We start from the raw sequence: 19469 nt of genomic DNA, 5'->3' as shown, positions 1-19469 counted from the left end.
TACGTATCGCGTAGCACCGTCGCTGGAAAAGAGAGAAAGAGAGAGAGAGAGAGAGAGAGAGAAAGAGAAAGAGAGAAAATGAGAAGGAAACGATGGTAGTGGCTGTGCGTGTCTAAAGAAGAGAGACAAAATGACAGGGATATAAAGAGAGAGAGAGAGAAAGAGAGAGAGTGAGAGTGAGAGAGAGAGAGAGAGGGACATTCGAGCCTCGAAACTTCTGCAGCAGCCGACGAGTACCGGACGAATTATGCATTTTCTTGTCGCGTCGCCGGATAAGAGCCAACTGAATATTAATGCTGCTGGTGTAATAGTTTGTAAACTAGGTCTCGAAACGTCGACTGGATCGTTGTCCAAGTCGGAGAAAAGCGGAAGTTGCAAAAATCGTTAGTGCTTTAAGTTCCGGCCGTGGAAAGGCTTGAATGATACGGCCATGACGTTCCCTACTTACGAAAGATGATCGAGATCGTCTACATCACGATACATATATATATATATATGTGTGTGTGTGTGTGTGTGTAGAGTAGAATCTTTGATTAAAATTATCGTGAACTCTTGTGCTTTCGAAAATTGTCAAGGAAACGACAAGGGAATTGGATTACTATTTAATTATATTACGAAGTTTGACAATGGAAATAGGAACGGACGTTGAGATTGAAACATATGGCTATTAATATTCGAATAGTTAATGTCTGTTAATGAGTTATATAGAATAAAAGAAAAAAGGAAAACAAAAGGAAAAATCCTGCACTAATGTCTTTTATTCTTTAAAATATAATAGTAAAAACGGCGTACTTGTAAAAGAGAAAGACAGAGAGAAAGAGAGAGAGAGAAAGAGAGAGAGAGAGAAAGAAAGAGAGAGAGAAAGATCATTATACATACTCGTAACTTTTTCTTCTCCGTGTTTGCCTTAGAAGAATCAAAGGGAACCGAAGTAGCAAGGAAAGGGTAAAGTAAAGCGTCACGACGCGGCCCTTGCGGCACTTAGCCTCCGTTGTGAGAAGTGCGCACCTGTCCGTTCTCTTATATCCAACTACGTGAGGTAATAAAAATATCTACTTGACGAGGGTAGCGCACGTACTAACGGTAAGTGGCCGTTCTTAGTACACGCTTGTATTTTCGATCACGAGTACCTATAGCCGCTCATTTGCAAACTCATTCCCTATTCTCTCGTGTTGCTTCGCGCTTGCAACTCGCGCCCTACCTCGCCTCCTACCTACACTGACACGCCCTCGTCCTATTGCTTTCCTTCACCTTCTCTCAATTTCTCTTTTCTCTTATTCTTACACTATTTCTTTCTTTATCTCGTCAACTTGGATAGACCAAGTACCAACTACTACGTCCATTATTCATACCTACTCTTGCATCGCTACTTTCCATCTTGAAAATAACGCTTTTTCGGAGTATGGTGGTACTCATGCCTCTCTTCGATTCCCTCTTCTTTTCTTTATCTCTCTCTCTTTCCCTTTCTCCCTCTCTCTCCCCCCCTCTCTCTTTCTCTCTCTTTCTCTTTCAAACGAGATCTAAGATACCTCGAGTCGAGAGTCGAATTAATAAAGAGCGAAGATGTTTCGAAAGATAGAGGAAACGGGCTTCTTGTATCTCTCTCTCCCTCTTTTTCTTTCTTTCTTTCTTTCTTTCTTTCTCTTTCTCTCTCTCTCTCTCTCTCTCTCTCTCTCATTCTTTATCTCGTCTTTCGAAAGATTTGCCGCTTATGACGTTGTAAAAGCGCTTGAAAGTTCGCCGTCGAAGCTGGCGTGCTCGAGTAAAAGAAAAGAGAAAGAGAAAAAGAGAGAGAGAGAGAGAGAGAGAGAGAAAGAGAGAAATAGGAGGGAAAAAGAAGAAAAGAAATTCAAGGGGTGTAGTCTCGTCCATCAGTCACGTTTCTGGGGCAAGCAAGTTGGTAGATGAGAGAGGCAAAGAGTCGAGAAGTGCGACGTTCTTGCAGTAGTGGAAACCACATGGACGGATTTCACCCTTCGCAGCTCGTAAACGAAAGAAAACTTTGAAATTACCGCGAATAGACGGCCGGCACGTGGCCCTTCGAGGTTTTTCATTGATCGCAACACCTTCGGGATTCGCGTCGATCTCTACGAACGCGAGTAATCCGAATGTAAGGAGAATCGAAAACGCGATTAACTCTTCTCGTCTGCCCTTATCGACCCGCAGGGTCGCGCACTATAATCTTTTGAAAACTTTTCCTATTCTTTTTCGAAATGAACGAGATCTAATATTATGTGACTCGAATACGTTTTCTAAAAAAAGAGCAATACCGTTTAGATATATAATATCATTTCTATGAGCTTATTTAACAAAATCATTTAGTTTATTATTCAATGTTCGATATATTCGCTATATGTGTATATTGCATGTATATTATATGTATGTATGTATGTATGTATGTATGTATGTACTCGTACGTATCTATGTATGCATGTATGTATACAAGAATATAAACTAATTCATGAAAATCGTTGCAATGTAATTATTCATTTCACTTTAAATTCTTTCTCGGTAATTGAATCGTTAATAGATATCACTATCAAATTAATGTTTATTATTGCGATGGTTTTATGTATTATATTATATGGTTTTATGTATGTATATATATATATACATACAAGAAAATATCACAAGAACGGTTTCGTCTTAATGAGTTTCAATTAAGGAAATATTATACACGTTAAGTAAAACCTATTTACCTTCGTAAAATTATTTTGCATATTATTTAAGTGGCTTACGAATAAGGCTTACGATGCTGAGTGAGTGACAGAAAAGTTCTTGGAACGTAAAAGTTTCTTTTATAAAATTTTCGTAAAATCTTTTAACGTAGGAAATTCATATCTTGGAAAAAATTTTTCTTAAATCTTTCCATCATTTCTTTAATAAGATAATTTAAAATTAACGGACAGTAATAAGGATTCTATTTGAGAAAGGTTTCACGATTTTCTTGTAGTCTCGTTGTCATTCGTAAATAATTACGAATGGAAATACTCGGAAAAGAAATCGAAGCCTTCTTAAAGAAAGAGTAAGGATCATTGTTCTTCTCCGATTTCTCATTTCTCTGTGGGAACCAGGACGGCATTCTATCCAAGTTGAGTTTCAGAATCATCGTAAATGGATAGCGGTTATTAAAAGTTGAATCGAATAGGAAAACCCAGATAAAGTAAGGAAGAAAGAAAGAGAGAAAGAGAGAGAGAGAGAGAGAGAGAGAGAAAGAGAGAGAGAGAGAGGGAGAAGGAAGAATGCAAAGTGCCATTTGAATGAGGTACGCGATTCGTTCCGCATTTTACTAGCAAGTTTTTTTTCCCTCTCGTTTTTTTTTCTCACGATTTACCATCACGACTATTACTTTTCGATAATTTCGAATTCGTTCGTTTAAATATATAATATTAAATAGAGATCGACAATGTCGGTCGATTCGCGAGGCGCGAACTCAACTCGTAACTCCTTCGGGGTTTATGGATTTCGTCGGTGGATAGAACGGGAGGTTAAAGAGGAGGTAGCGTCGCGTATAATGTCGGTTGCGGTGTCGGTGGTAGCTGTGGCTGTGGCGGTAGCGGAGAGTAGTGGACGACGAAGGGTCGCGTCGGCCGTGAAGAGGGAGGAAGCCAGTCGTAACAAACAAGGCGTACCGTAGAGACAAGAGCATTGTCCCTTGGCTATATGCGACTAACCCGTAGTATAATGTACTCTGTCTCTCTCTCTCTCTCTCTCAAACACACATATTACACACAGACTCACACATATACATATGTATATACACAGTCCTTATCCCTTCTCTTTCTCTCTATCTCTCTTCCTCTCGCTCACCCCTCTCTTTTGCTCCTGATATCTTCCACGAGGACGTACGTGGATGTATTCACCACCTTGGGCTGCAACCTACTGCAGATCCAGCGCGTTACCTTCCATTATACCGTTCCTATACCGACTACCGTTGCTGCGAAACAAGCGACTAAATGAAGACACATTGCTTTCATTATGAACTAGCTAGTGCACGGCAAGCAACGGCATCGTTGTCGTGGCATCCTTGCCCGCGGCTCGTATTCACCACAAACCTCCTGCTCATCTTCCTTACCATCCTAGAAACGTCCTGCAGCCACTTCTGACGGTCGCGTAAGTAATCGAACGTCGAATATAATGTACAAAACGACAAGGGGCGCCGATCCTGAGGCAATGAGATGTACCAGCGAATGTTACGTGTAAGCCACGACACCTGAGACGCTGGAAGCGATTTATTAATGTGCAAAAAGATCCTTCGAGAATGGAAAAGACAAGAAAGAAAGACGGTTACGGTGGAAGGGCATTTGTCTTATTCAAATCGCACCAAGCCGTTATACGGGAAACTGTAGAGAATCTGGTACAGAGAAATATGTAGAAGATCCTGGGACAGCACGACTATAATGGTACCGAGTATCCTTCCCTTTGCCTCGAGCTTCAACCGTTCCACCCTTATTTCCTCTTTGCCCTCTCGCTCATCCTCTTTCCATTCGCTTTAGTCCATTTTATCTTCCTCTTTCTCTCTCTCTTTCTCCCTTTCTTTTCTCTTTCTCTTTTCTCTTTCTCTTTCTCTCTCTCTCTCTCTCTCTCTCTCTCTCTCTCTCTCTCTCTCTCTCACCGTCGGGAAGCACCGACCGACCTGTTTACACGCTCCCGGCGGCGGTTGGGACGACTCTCTTCCAGTTTTCACTATTTTTCACGTAATTAGAAGCCGGATAATTTATTTAACAACAGCCGACGCACGTTCGTAGAACTTTCATCATTTGGAGTCTCCCGTGGGAAAGAGAGAGAGAGAAAGAGAGAGAAAGAGAGAGAAAGAAAGAGAAAGAGAAAGAGAGAGAGTTAACACTACGCAAGTGCAAAATCCGAGAGCTTGCTTTGCCCCGTTTGGCTCTATGAAATATATGTGTTTCACTATTTCAATGTTCGTCTAGGTATGTACGACCGAGTACGTGCAAATATGCGAAACGGATTTCATCATTTCTTCTTACCGGATGACGATTTTACAACTACTTTTATTCCGACTGATTTTGACTGACTTTCGACTCCTCTTTTTCGTGTTTTTTCTTTTTTTTTTTTTTTTTTTTACTTTTCTTTCTTTAAACAAGAATTCTTTAAACGAGAGTTCTTTAAACAAAAGTTTTTTAAGAACTTTCTTCGGTGATTACGTTTAACTACGATATGATATAGCGTAGGGTTTCATAAGTGGAACGAAAAGGATTGCGAGAAATGACAGACGGGACAGCTCGTATTCACGCGATACTTCCGTTGTGGAAAGGTGTCAGCGAAGTATGCGCTTTTCAATCGTGCGAGTTTAATCGTTTCCTGTCAGTTTTCATGATATATATATATATATATATATATGTATATATATATATGTATGTGTGCATTCATAAACTTACGATTACAAGACTCAACATCCATCGCGACGAATGTACGTTTATAAATGTATATATTTCTTTTGTTTTTTTTCTTTCGATTTTTAAACGAAACAATTAAGAAACGAAGAAAGACGAATAGTCTCTTAAGAGACGTGACCGTGCTTTTAGTACTCAGAAACCGTCCACTTTTTATTGTTTTTTTTTCGGCGTGGGAACCGATTTTCAAGCGGGTTATCCGAGTTTCATAAATATTCATGAACGACGCAACGCAGGCGGAGGATCCATGACCTGTGCATTAGTCGGAAGTGTGCTCTGGAGTCGAACGATGAACGTCGGTAATGTTATTTACCTTCTGGATTACATAGTAGAACGGTAACGATGCCGACAAATATTATTTCTCTTTAAGCATCACATTCTGGATATATATTTATGAGATCTCGGTTTGTTCGGTCGAAAAAGAAAATCCTTTTCCGGAATCGTACGAAAAAAAATTTCTTTTTTTTTTTTTTTTTCAAAGAATTAACGTTCCCTCGTTATTCTCTTTTTCGACTTTGGATAGGGAATAAAAGATATGATATTTTAGCTGGGTTAGTGAAAAATCCGACAGGACGCCGACAGGAAATTGAATAAAAATCCGAGCGAACGGAAAAGTTCAGGCGTGCAAGCTGTGCCAGTCTGCAGACGGACGAATACGGCGAAGCTAATAGGCGTTACGAGGACGACTTTCAAAGGGCGATGCTCTCCAAGGGTGATGTTGCAAAACGCAACCGAGAGAACGTGATGAGAATGCCAAGCGGCTTTAGAAGAGTTAGCGTATTCGTAGAAATAAGAGAAATAGAAAAAAAGGCTAAGAATAGAAAAGATATAAAAAAAAAAGAAAAAAGAAAAAAGAAAAAAAGAAAAAAAGAAAAATGTTCCATTCGACGAGGGATATAATTTCAGAGTAAGGGAGAGCACCAATGTGTTTAACGATCGCCACGAAAAATATCGAATGAAATCCTTTTATATCTCGACATGCTTGCCGTGCGAATGAGAAAAAAAGAGAAGAAAGAAAGAAAAAAATATCGAGGCGTTAGAACATTTTAAAGGGATTCGACGACGCTCGACAAAGAATTACATGACTGATAGTCGCGGATCACGCGCGTTTACCCACCAAACCGATATCGCGTTTCGCACATTTTGCTTAACGTAGCGTTAGAAAGTGCAATTTGTTGGTGGGATTTCAGAACGTATATATAGATACCTATAAACTACATAGGTAGGGCGTTGTAACGTATGCACGTACGTCAGTAATATTAGATTGAAGCGGAAATAGCGTTCGGCAACGAGAGGGAATAAATTTGACAAGGATGAAATTTGTCGTGTTATCACATCTTAGACGTTAGAACATTGCCTTGCAAATAGGATCGCGTTCTAACTAAAGACATTATTTTCATCATACGTCTAAATGTATTATTAGAAATTCTGTTGTTACGTTCGACTTTTGTCGATAGATAAATATTACATCACTTTGATATGACATGCGCAATCATTCAATGGCAGATGATTGACGTATTTTATTTTCGGCCAGAACAATAAACGAGATGAATAATAGTAGATCGATAAAACGTGTTACAAACTTTCTCATTATCGACGGCAATAAAATAGAAAGAAAGCTTCTAATTATCTACCGAACTGGCGAAGCATTTACGAAGTTCCCTTTCAGTCATAATTACGATCATATTTGTTCTATAGAAAAATTCTAAGTCTCTCTCTCTCTCTCTCTCTCTCTCTCTCTCTCTCTCTCTGTTTCTCTCTCGTAATGAAAAAAATGAAATACTATTTATAACTTCGTCAAGTGTTATTTTTCGATCCATGTCGACTAAGCACTTGTTACTTAACTTAATGAGTTCTATATATTCTCAAAGTTTAAAACTCTTACATAAATCTAACATTTTGTATGTATAGATGTATGTATGTAGAGAATGAACGTTCCGCGAACAATGAATAAGCCTGTAAGTTAAGACTTAAGCCAATCGGCCAATTACAGGCAACTCCGCGCTCGAGCTTTACATCTCTGTGGTAGTAACCAAACAACGCTCGGCTCTCGCTCGATAGGCTTAAGACTTAAGTCTTACATTTTGCATTGTCTAATGGACTTAACTTCGGTCAAACTACGTGCCTGACCTGCTCCGATATAGGTACCTCCTCCCCGTGTTTGTCTGACTATAAACTCGGCACGACTACTGTACCGCATTTCGAAGCAACTCCTCCGAGTCGGTGGAGGCTCCGCGACTGCGAACGAATCTATAATCGTGTGAGTATACATATAAACATACACACATATACATACACACACACACACACATACGCACACATACACACATATACAGCCTGACTCTTTAGCTATATCTTGGATATAAGTGTTCCAATCTACCGAGTAAACGAACGTTTTAGTCGCCGTAAAGATCGTGGGGGTAACGCGATAAGTCGAAAGGAAAGTTCACAAACCCGTAGTTTTGCGTGTGATAACGTGAAAATCTTACTTCAAGAAAAGTAATTGAACGAATAACACGAACGAACTGGCTTTTTTACTCTTACTTTTTTTTTCCTTTTTATTGTAAAGTTTCGATAACGCGATTAAAATGTCTCCCTGTGGATTCTTTTCCAAATCGTTGCTGTTTTGTTCTTTTTTGGTTTCTTTTTTTGTCTTTCTTTTCTTCTCTCTTTTTTTTCTTTTTTTTCTTTTCTTTTTTTTCAAACGTTTGTTGTTTTACTTTTATTTCATCTCGTATCATGGCAACTCTATCATGCAATACAAACCACGGCTAATATTCATTCACAATGACTATCTCTCTATATCCGTATAGAAAATTCTATTCTTGGTAAGCCCTATGTAGCCTCTTGTTCGCGAATTACAATTGATACGGACGTTGAGCACTTGCAACGCTTCATTCGGAAGAATAATGATTTCTAAGATATCATTGGTGGTGGTGGTGGGGCAGGCGAGAGAGAGGGAGGGATAAAATCGTCATAGAATTCGATCTTGTATTTATGACTATAGAATGAAATCAATCCCAATTGAAACGTCATCTTAAGTAAAACAACATGGGAAATCAGTTAGTGAATTAGCTTTAATACCTTGTCACGTATCTTTCGCTTAACGTTCGACGTTGAAAGAACGGAAATGATTCAGTCGACGTTGAAAAGTACGGCCGAGTATAATATTGAAAAGCATTTCACGCGATTACCTTACAACACGTCTTTTATCCTGACGTGTTAACTATCATCTCGTACGGCAATGAAGAAGAAGAATAGGACAACGCACATTCGTACATATTGTACGATTAAATCAAACGTATATTTTTTAAGACGAAAAACTAAACAGTGCAAATTTATTATTACGAAACGGTCGTCTTTCAGTTAAGCCGATTTTGCGTTATAATCGGCTTTGAACGGAATCAAAAATTATTATCCGTGTTCATGCCGGCGTACGGATTGAAATCAGCGAAAGACATAACAAGGATTTGGAATATCTCCTTCTTCCTTTTTTTTTTTTTTTTTATTCCACTAATCCAAAAGAAAAATGATATAAAAGATGCGTGAAAATTATTGTAAGGTAGTAGAGTGAAAATTTTTCATTTGTATATATATTTATATACGTAAATACTTTCTATCTATAAAATCAAGGGTGAGAAAAATAAAACTTTACCTTATATCCTTCTAACCGTAGATGTTATTCTTTGTACTTTACAGGTTAGAAGGTGATAAAAATATCTAGGTGGAAAACCAAGATACAATTTTATCATTAGCCAAGCACATAATTGCGAGCGACACTCGAGGAAACCGTCGCACTTAAATCGCATTATTCGTGACACGCCATTATCTTGCTACCGTTTCTCTCACCTAGCTAACCTTCCCCTCTTTCTACAGAGAGAATTTACCCTTCTCTTCGCTACTCACGATGTTTCTTCACGGCCTTCTCTCACGGTCCTCCCTCAGTACGTTCCTTCGGTCGTTCGTTACGTAGCATGCGACTCCATTATCTCTCGACTCCGGCTTAGAGGAGTAATTCCGGAACGGATGACATACCTAAGCCAAGTGGCTCACGTGACGAAATTCATCAAGGACATCGGTAGCCGCATTATTCCGTAGATACATATATCAGCGGTTACGGTTTATTGCCAGTATTCGCGAGGATCGTTCGTTACGCTATATTGTATTTTCCTTTTTTTTTTTCTTTTTTTGCTCCGTACGAAGGAAAAAATGGCCATTGGACACTTTTAAATTTCATTTAGATTCGCACGTAATCATGTATTAATGATGATCGCGTATGTAGATTATAAATACATAGATCTATACGCAAGTAATGGAGTAGGCAAATCCTAAAGAGAAACGAAGAAAGAGGAGAAAGCTTCCTTTCTTCGAACATGCTCTTATCGTAGAAGTTAACGAGCACAAGTCACGTTGCGTATTCAGGCTAGTAGCCTTTTTATACTTTCCTTTAGCCCGTTCGAAGCAGTAACTTAACCTCGAGGGAGGTAAAGAGAAGGAGGGCTATGTAGAAGGAACACGAGAGATCGATCCAGTCGCACTCACCTGTAGATGGGTGTCATGTCGTTCTTGTACCAGACGATCAAAATGGCAGAGTCGTGTCCCGAAACGGTCGAGTCGTTGTGTCGTGGTGGACGAATATCGCAGGGTAGCTCGGCCGTACCTCGAAGAACCGCCCTCACGGGGATAGCTGGACCTGTAACGTGAAATCGTCGATAGAATTAACGTCGTCTCTCGGTCGTCGTTCAACGTAATGGAATTTTCCTGACGAACAAGAAAAAAAAGAGAAACAAAAAAATTAAACAAAAAAAAAAAAAGGAAGAAGAAAAAGTAAAAAGGAACGAGAAAAGGAGGAAAGAAAAGAAAGAAAGAAAGAAAGAAAGAAAATGTACAGTTACGTTCTCGAGATTTGAACGAAGAAAAGAAAGTTTTTCGTTTCTTATTCTGGAGAATATTTCTTCTTCTTCTTTTTTTTTTCTTTTTTTTTTTATTTTTATCCTCTTCTTTACTTTTTCTTTCGTTCCTTCCTTCTTTCTTTCATTCTTTCTTTTTTCCTTTTTTGTTTTTCTTTTCTTTTTTTTTTTTTTTTTTTTTTTGAAGGGAAAATATGGCCATCATGAGTAGAAAATTATCGCGTCGTGGTCGTTTCGTTCGCTCGGTGATCTCTTGAGATAGAATCCAGAGAACGTCGAGACGTAACTCAGTACGGAGAAGGACCCTGTTGCGATTTCGCGCCCCAGAAAACGTGAATCTTTCCACCCCTTGACTTCCCGTTGCTTCGACTCGGATATTAAAGAGTCCAAAGGGGAAGAAAGAGAGAAGAGAGAAGAGAGAGAGAGAGAGAGAGAGAGAGAGACCGAGACCTCTGAATATCTGTGAATTTGTCAACTCGTTCGACCCCGCTGGCTAATTCCAGCAGACCGCAGGATTTTGCCCTTTCGAATATTCGCTGACTCTAAGGAAGAAAATTATTCTTCGTGGGAATAACCTTGATATATTTTAATAGAACAAGGAACGCGCGCGCGAGGGACTATGGAAAGTGCACGCGCGTAAAAACGTGTGCTGACACCAAATTTCCTAGAAACTGTTCCACGGTAGTTTCGCTTGGTGCGAGTCGACGAAGCTGTTACGTCTCCCTTATTACTTTTAGTTCCTATCCGCCTCTCTCTCTCTCTCTCTCTCTCTCTCTCTCTCTTTCTCTCTTATCCTGCATTTTCACGGTATCGCTTTCGTATCATTTTAAAAGAAACGTCCGGCAAAGTGAGAAATGTTTTTTGTACAAAAATATTTCCTTTTATGAATTATATTTTTAAAAGTTTAAGATGAATTATTGAAAGAAATATTTTTAGATCGTTCACAGATAATATTTGTTATTCTTGATTATTCCTTTGGTTGACCGCTCTTGGTTAGTTCTCTTGAGTGATTCTGTGGGATCGGTCGAAGGCTACTGTATAGGGAACGGAAGGAGGCAAGAGAAAGCGAGAAGAGAAGATGAGAGAAGGAGAGAAGAGGGACGCGAAGTTAACGTTAATGGAGTTACTCGCTGCTGGGATCACGAATGCTTTTACCTTGCCTTACCTTACCTATCCTTGTATCTACCTATGGCCGAAGCAGTCTCGCGTGTACGACGGTATAAGCGTATAAAACAACGGTTTTCACGGCGTCTGCTAAATTTCCCCTGGGCTGCCTCCGGTGCATTATGAGTCCTGAAGGGTGGCAAGCATGCGTCGTCGCGTAGCTTGCTTCGCGTGATCTTTCCGCCATTGTTACTCCGAGAGGGAGAAGAGGAAAACGGTAAACGTTGAAAAGCGTTTTTAGAAACGAGAAATCCTGGGTCGCGAGATCTTTCATAATCTATCTCTTAAAAGTGTCAGCTTCCATTGTTCCAAGAGCCAACGTTCCAAATCATAAATATTATGAGCATTCTTTTTTTTTTTTTTTCTTACTTTAGGATTTTATCGTACAACTTGAGTTGACCTCGATGAAAGAATAAATTTATTTCGTTTCTTTTATTTATATCGTAAGACGCGAACGTTCAAAAAAATATTTAATACGAGAAAAGAATTTAAAGGATACAACGTGCTTCCGTCCAGATTTTATTCCTAGAGAATTCGTGTTTCGTTCCTTACCATCATCCAGTCTTCCGATTCCGCACTACGCAAAACAGGAAAAGTAATACCGTTTCGACCCGGCGGAAGGAGCGCAACTCTTTATAGAACGTCGCTGAATCGACGACCTGCCGAGAATACATTGTCACGCTGATACAGCGCGAACACGTGTGTGGCCGAGAACGTACGTTGCTCCCTAGTAGCATGTATTAGTAACAAGCATTCGAAAGGAAGGCTGTCAGCGAAATTCCCGACAGACGAGCCGAAACCGAAGCTTTCGTGCATCGGAGAAAGCATAATGGAAATCGAGCGTCGAAGAGCAGCAGCTATAACCTTATATTATATGCATCTATCTCGTTTTCCATGTATTCTCTATCGATTTCTCGCATGATCACTAGAACGAATACATATATATATATATATATATATATATATATATATATATATATATAGATGGGTAGATACGTAGATAATATCAGGTTGAAAAATACAAGCGCGTTAACTCTCGGTCATTCTCGTTCAGCGATCGATTCGAAAGTATCTGCTATAGGATGATACCGGAAATCGGTGTTACGAGTGACTCTCCTCTTCCTCCACCAATCTCAAACCTCGAACCTCATCCAGGTCGACCCCATCCCCATGTGCAGAAATAACCCAAGCGTGCTAGCTCGGTAAGCCGATAATCCGTGGGTCAGACAGTGTCGAGAAGCCGCACAACTTTGCTTGCTCCCTCTCTGCCACTCCGCTTTCGAACGTACCATCCTCAACCCGGAAACGAATATACTTTCCTATCCTCTCAAAACTATTCTCTACTTTTTAATATACGAGGAGCCATACTTTATCTACGGCGTACGGTAACGCTTCTGTCTCTCTTCTCGCTTCGTACGACTTCTCGCGAATGGAGGATCGCGAATGGATTACCATATAAAGCGTGTACAAACAGAGAAGAGACGGGTAAGATGTATGCGAGAGGTTTTCTCGATACGATTTTCAAAGATGACGCGCGCATGACGTGCGCACGCCGTTTATCTCGCACTATAAATTCAACTCTCGAATGGAAGATTCGATTGCTCGGAACGTTTTCTCAACGTAACCGAATGAAGGAAGCTACGATATAACGTTGAAGAATTTTTCCGTAAAACGTTCGTCTCTTTTCGCGATAAGGAAAGTTGAGAGAAGTACCGTAGACCATCGAAAACGAAAGACACAGGACCGTGTTCAATCGATATACAAGCTTAAATGATCTATGATAGACCGAAGGATACACTTGATAAACGAAACGTATGTATAAAGCCAAGATAACTCGTAGTTGGTGTAAGTGTAAGTCGATGACGTTGGGCGTTTGAGAAAAGCGTTGTTCGTCACCTAAGGCGACCAAGCGTGCCACCATATACCATAGTCGTTGCTTTTTGTACCTTGATTTTCTTTTGCTCGCTAACCAACTTCAAAGAGATGAGCGTACGGCCACACTTAATGAAGTTCCTGTTTGCCATCCCGACTTTCCGTAGGAAAATGTGGACCGAAGTGAAGAGGGGAAAAAAATGACCGTTTACAGAACAGAATCGGCACATAGAAATAAAATCCTTGTCTCCTCTCTTTTTACTTGTTTCCTATTATTTTCATACTCCTTTTTTCCCATGTTTTCTTTCAATTCGAAGTAACGAACGTTAGCTTTCACCTATTAACTATATGTTGCTAAAGCATACGAAGAACACTCTTCATTCGGTACATACTTCTTTCAGCGGTAGACTTCAAAGAGCGATTACTTTTCAGATTCGAGTTTTGCTCGGGGATATAGGTCTTCGATAAAGAGAAAGAGAAAGAGAAAGAGAGAGAGAGAGAGAGAGAGGAAGAACATTTCTAGCAACATATTTATTATCTTCACACAAACGCGCATCTTTTCAGTTTACTGTCCGTTATGAAACAAAAATACGAGGATATGAAATAGTAGTTGGACAAATATATCGTGAAATCCTACTCGGTCGTTGGAAATTTTAGGAAATATCCAAGAAGAGAAAAGGAAAAGAATAGAGAGATATAAAGAAAGGGAAACATCGAAGATGTCGCTTTTTCAACGTTTATTCTTTCTTCTTTATCGTCATCACCGACACTAGGAGCTTATCCTGCGGCTTAGTATCCTTATATACTAGTAGAGCAATCTTTCATTTTTCCCAAATATGTTTTTACTCCCGACGGATTGATCCTCAACAGCGAGAAAATAAAACATTAGGATGCCTGGATGGAAGAGTCTTGAGGATGTCGTCCTCGAGAGGATGATACTAATGGTGTAATTCTGCCATCAGCGTCCGGTGTAAGGTACCAAGAAAACGAGAGATGAGAATGTATGACGAAGATGGCTATTATAGAACATCGTTAATGTCTTCCATAAATCGTTTCGCTACCGCAAACCTCTTTTCCGTAGATTTTCGCGCGATATATACCCAGAAGTAGTACGTTGTACAAGCTGGTCAGATATTTTTGTAGAGATAATAAGATAGGAAAATTAAATGAAAGATCACGTTATGTAATAATTTATGTTTCTGCCGTGACAATACGTATAAAATATTTAAACGGATTATCATAGCGAAGTTTTTAAATTTGATAATGTAAGATCGCGCCTGTTCGATGTCACATTTTTATTTCGCGTAAAGGGAATCCGATGGAAAGTGCATTCGTACCGGTTGATAAAATTTACAGTAGGAGAGATAAAAGTGAAAAAGTCTAACGGAAATTCGTTTTTCTTCGTTTCCCTTCATACCTAGATATTCGTCCATTGGACGTTATGACATTTCACCTACAGAACTGCCGATGACCCGTATCGTAGTTTTATAAAGTCTCTACAGAACGATCTTCTCTCTTCCGTTTCCGTTTTAATCAATCGACACTCACGTACGAACATCGAAAATGGATATCGTTCCGTTATAACGTCGGAAGTATGTAATGTAACAAAGGGAGATCCTCAAGCTCTAGAGGTAACTTGAAAATTCTCTCGTTTAATTCAAATCGAGACACGACGATGTCGCGTCTATCTTCGGTCATAGTACGCTCGAACGAATCGAAGGATTCCCGTAGGAAGTCGGAATCCTTCGGATACGTGTTCTCTTTCACTTCTCTCTTTCCCCTTTCTTCAGATCCTTCTTTTTCTTCTTCTTCTTCATCTTTTTCTTTTTCTTCTTCTAACTCCTCCCTGATCCCTTGACAAATATTCTGCCATACGATTCTTATATTGCAATTTCACGATTTTTCAGATCGAACCAACCAACCAACCAACCAGTCCAGTAAGACTCCGCTCGAATGAGTTTTTCGATTCACGACTGAAGAAAATTCTGTGGATTTTTTGAAAAGACCTTTTTTATGACGCATGACATTGATCAAACATTCAATGTTCGAGTATATTCGAGATTTTATGATTTACGAAATATCGTGATAGAACAGAATACGTTTATTTCAGTAATATAGTTAAAACTATCGAATCGATACTATAAATAAGTATCATTTTCTATTTATCGTTAGATCGAGAAAAAGATATCACATCCGAGCTTAGAAATATATCATTTACGTTACCTAGATACAAATACCTTTTATCTAATCATTTAAAAATAGCGTCATTCGACATATCGATGGCACCAGGGAATGGAGGAACAGATTTGTCAATTTTAAAAATGATTTCTAACAAATGCATAGAATTCTCATGTATATTTGATGAGTATTTATACTAAAATCTTTTACGCCATTGTTTATTTAGTTTTTATTAAGTCGTCGGCAATGTCGAATTTCATTTTATATCTTACGAGCCGAGAAAATATGTAACAAAACTAATCCGTCAATGTTTCACGAGGAAGACCTGTTTTCTTTTTCTTTTTTTCTTTCTTCCCTCCCCCACTTTTTTTTTTTCTCTCTCTCTCTCTCTCTCTCTCTCTCTCTCTCTCTCTTACTTTCTTTCCTTCTTACTTACTTACTTTTACACACAGACGTGACTTTCTTACAAAGTTAATCAGAGGACACGTCGCACCTTTACGAAATTTTAATAAACCAAAAAGAGAATGGTGGAAGGAGTAGATACAAAGTTAAGAAACTTTAAGATCAGCGTCTACGGGTTATCGTCGTAAAACAGAAAAAAGTGGTAGTCATTTAGCGAACGCACACAGATCCTCGTATATTTTATATAGTAATAGTACATGGTAGTATATAAAGCGCTTAATCGTTCAGAGTAAAACTGAAAGTTTAAACCAGTACCTAACTAAGAACGAGAAGATCCGGTATTACTTCGAGTTCTATTTATGCAGTTGCATTTAAACACACAATAGGACGATTGTTCTCAAGTAAAAATCTATAACAAAGCATGGCAAGGTCGTTTATATAAATTCTCTGTCATCGGAATGTACCTGATCGAGCATACGAATTAGTCGCACGCTACCACTCCTAATCTTAGTGTTATTATTACATTTCGTATTTTCCTATTCGCGTAAGGAATTTTATCTCGACGAAAGAAAAGCAAGATTGGAATTGCTCGGCTATCAGATTCTTAGGAAACTATAGTGACTCGTATGCGAGCAGTGTAGTCTGATACACTTTGAAACACGCGATATTCTTGTCAGGCACTTACGTTTTCGGGGACGATCGAGCGGTTATGCAGAGGAGCGACGTTCAACCACGAAGAAGTTTCAAGCACGTCGGACTTTTCAAAGTAAGGTACTTGGCCGATAATTCTCTCAAGGGACGGTGTTCGCACTCGCCGTATCAGCTCTCTCTCTCTCTCTCTCTCTCTCTCTATCTCTCTCTCTCTTGTCACTCTCTTTCCAGCCATACTGCCGGCCATTTTTAAGAATTAATTATGCTCATCGATAGTTTTCAAACGAAGGAAGAAACGAAGCGGAATACGGGAAATAAAATTAAAAAAGAAAAAAAAAATAATAAATAAATAAAAATAATAAATAAATAAAAATAATAAAAACAAAAGAAAGAAAAGAAGAAAGGAAGGAATCAAAAAAAAAAAGAATAGAAAAAAAAAAGAAAAAAGGAAAAAGGATAAAGAATGTTATGGAACAAGAGACGTACATTTTCGAACTAAAATCCTACTCATGACGAGATTTCCTAGCCACGGATTTCAATGCCGCGCAATTTCACAATTTCCACGCATTCCGAATATTCCACGTTCCTCGTGTAATTATCTCGTCGTAATTACTCACCGAGCTGCTTCATACGTATTCGCGCAAGCGCAAGGGCGCAGAGATGCGAGCTAACGTCCACGCATTTGCGTAATAGTCTATCCAGCAACTGCGCATGGCGTTTCGTGTGTTGGCGCGTTCGAGCTTACCCAGGACAAAACGATGGGGATGCAAATTTATGGGAGACACGGTTCGCTCGTCCGCGACACAGACGGCGAGATCGATCTTGTGCCCACGAAAAAAGATTTCCCTTGTCCTTTCTTCCCTACCGAATATAAACGTGCTTCCCTTTAACTTCCACTCTCATTTCTCATCGCTATGAAAGAATTTCTTAAGGCGTGTTATTTTACCTATACACGTAAAGAATGATCTTTTTCTTCTCTTTTCTTTCCCCCCATTTTCTTTCTCTTCTTTTTGTTTCTTTTTTTTTCTTTTTTTTTTTTTTTTTTTCTTTCTTTTTGCAATTTGAATTTTGTAAACCGGCTACGAATTAAAGGGCAAATTGAAGCTCGTAGCATCGAGAGAGCGAGAGATCGATTACTAGTTCCTTCCTTCCAATTCCCTTTATACCGGCATCTATCATTCCAACGCAATTGCGACAAAAAAAAAAAAAAGAAAAAAAAAGAAAAAAAAAGAAGAAAAAAAAAGAAAAAAAAAGAAGAAAAAAACAGAGGAAAAAAGGAAAATTAAATCACAAACGGCGTGGCAATAGGAATGGCAACTTCGAGGATGGAGAAGAATGACAAAAAAAAAAAAAAAAAAAAAAAAAAAAAGAAAGAAAAAAGAGCTGGACGTAAAGAAGCGCTCGTTAAAAGTTTAGTTTCTCTCGTAAACCTGTCATCTGGTCGTGTTACTCCGAGCTAATGTCGTCGGTCGTAGGGAAAGATGATTTCTCTCTATCTCTCTTAATGTTTTCCTTTTTCTTCTTTTTTTTTTTTCTCTCTCTTTCTCTCTCTCTTTTTTCACTTATCCATTAATGAAAGAAAAAAAGAAGCTCGCATCGATGATAATCTCCTCGATGGTTAATAAAATAAATAGAGATATGACCGGCTAAATTAGCGGCAATGAAAAATTTTCAAATAACATCACTGGTTTAAACATTTCGGAGAGTTTAAATAATAGTACCGTATCTCTCAACGCACAAATGTTTCAGGAATTAGGTATAACAATCTAAAAGCATCCGCTTATGTCAACGGTTGGCAGAAAGCACGTAGAGAAGTAGAAAAAAATATACTAGCTGTCCGGCGATATTAAAAGCGTGCCACGCTCGGGATGTTTTCCCCTCCCCTCTATTCTACAACGTTACTGTTACGGAACTTTACGTGTATTCACGTGTCGCATGAGCCACGAATAAAATTAATTGCTTCGTGCAAAGAGTAGGTTTGCAATTCTTCCCGCCCGCGTTTTATCTCGTTTACGCTAATTAGTGTCAATTATCAGACAATAGTCGTCTTATATTAAAACAACGAGATCGAAGAGAATAAAAAAATATATTACGGAAATTGAACGTAAGAATAAAGATCTTTATTTTAAGGTCAAACATGCTAGAAGTGAAAATGTTCGAAGGGCCTCCAAGAAAAATATTTTATCTGATAAGGTAGGAAATTCGAATGGTCGGTAGCGCGTTGTTAACCCATTTCCGAACATTGCCAACGGCGGCTCTTGCCACGCCCAGAAAGCAAATTTTCTCAGGCATTTTTCGTCGCACATATCTGACAACGTCGTTGTCGTCGTTGTCGTCGTCGTCGTCGTCGTCGTCGTCGTCGTCGTCGTCGTCGTTGTCGTCGTCGTTGGTAGATGCCTAACGTACCAAAGGAATCTAACCTAGAGTTCGTACGTTCGTATACGTTATCAACATAAAGAAAACACGTTGGTATTTGAGAAAAGCGATCCGGTCACGGATACACGTAGACTCGTATAGTGTAGGTAAGGAGAAAAGGATGAAGGTGCTTGGGCGAACGGCTGTCAGGGTAAAAGACAGGAGGAGAAGATAGGGGGGGGGCCGGGGATGGAAATGGGAAATATGGAATCTGGTGTGCGGCTATACCGGCTCTCGAGTACCAGGCAGATTATGATTGCGTCCACTGCTCCGTACCAGTGGTTCTCCACTAGCGACCACTTGAGATTATAATTCGATAAAGAAAATCAAAATATAGAATGGATATATTATTTTTCTTTTTTATTTTTATCCTTATGTTATACGATCAATCGATCGAATAGTTGATTTAAATGAACGGATATATCAAGAAATGAAACAAGTTCTATTACGTCGTCAAAGTTCC

The 19469-nt window shown here is 39.2% G+C and overlaps 1 protein-coding gene across 8 annotated transcripts in view; it reads right to left on the bottom strand.

Annotated features, from left to right (window-relative positions):
- The window catches only part of LOC118444870 (neural cell adhesion molecule 2), a 194150-nt gene that overhangs the window by 56472 nt on the left and 118209 nt on the right, over positions 1-19469 (bottom strand). For all 8 annotated transcript variants that reach the window (XR_014982324.1, XM_035873582.2, XM_035873581.2 and 5 more), the window contains one exon: positions 9957-10107. Coding sequence is in view for 7 of the 8 variants with exons in the window: in XM_035873582.2 (XP_035729475.1) it covers positions 9957-10107 (151 nt within the window). In the remaining variant the exon portion in view is untranslated. The remainder of the gene's footprint in view (positions 1-9956; positions 10108-19469) is intronic.

This window comes from Vespa mandarinia, chromosome 1, assembly GCF_050613455.1.
Source record: "Vespa mandarinia isolate Hongniang chromosome 1, ASM5061345v1, whole genome shotgun sequence".
In the NCBI taxonomy this organism is placed as follows: Eukaryota; Metazoa; Arthropoda; class Insecta; order Hymenoptera; family Vespidae; genus Vespa; species Vespa mandarinia.
This window is presented reverse-complemented; position numbering and strand designations above follow the sequence as displayed.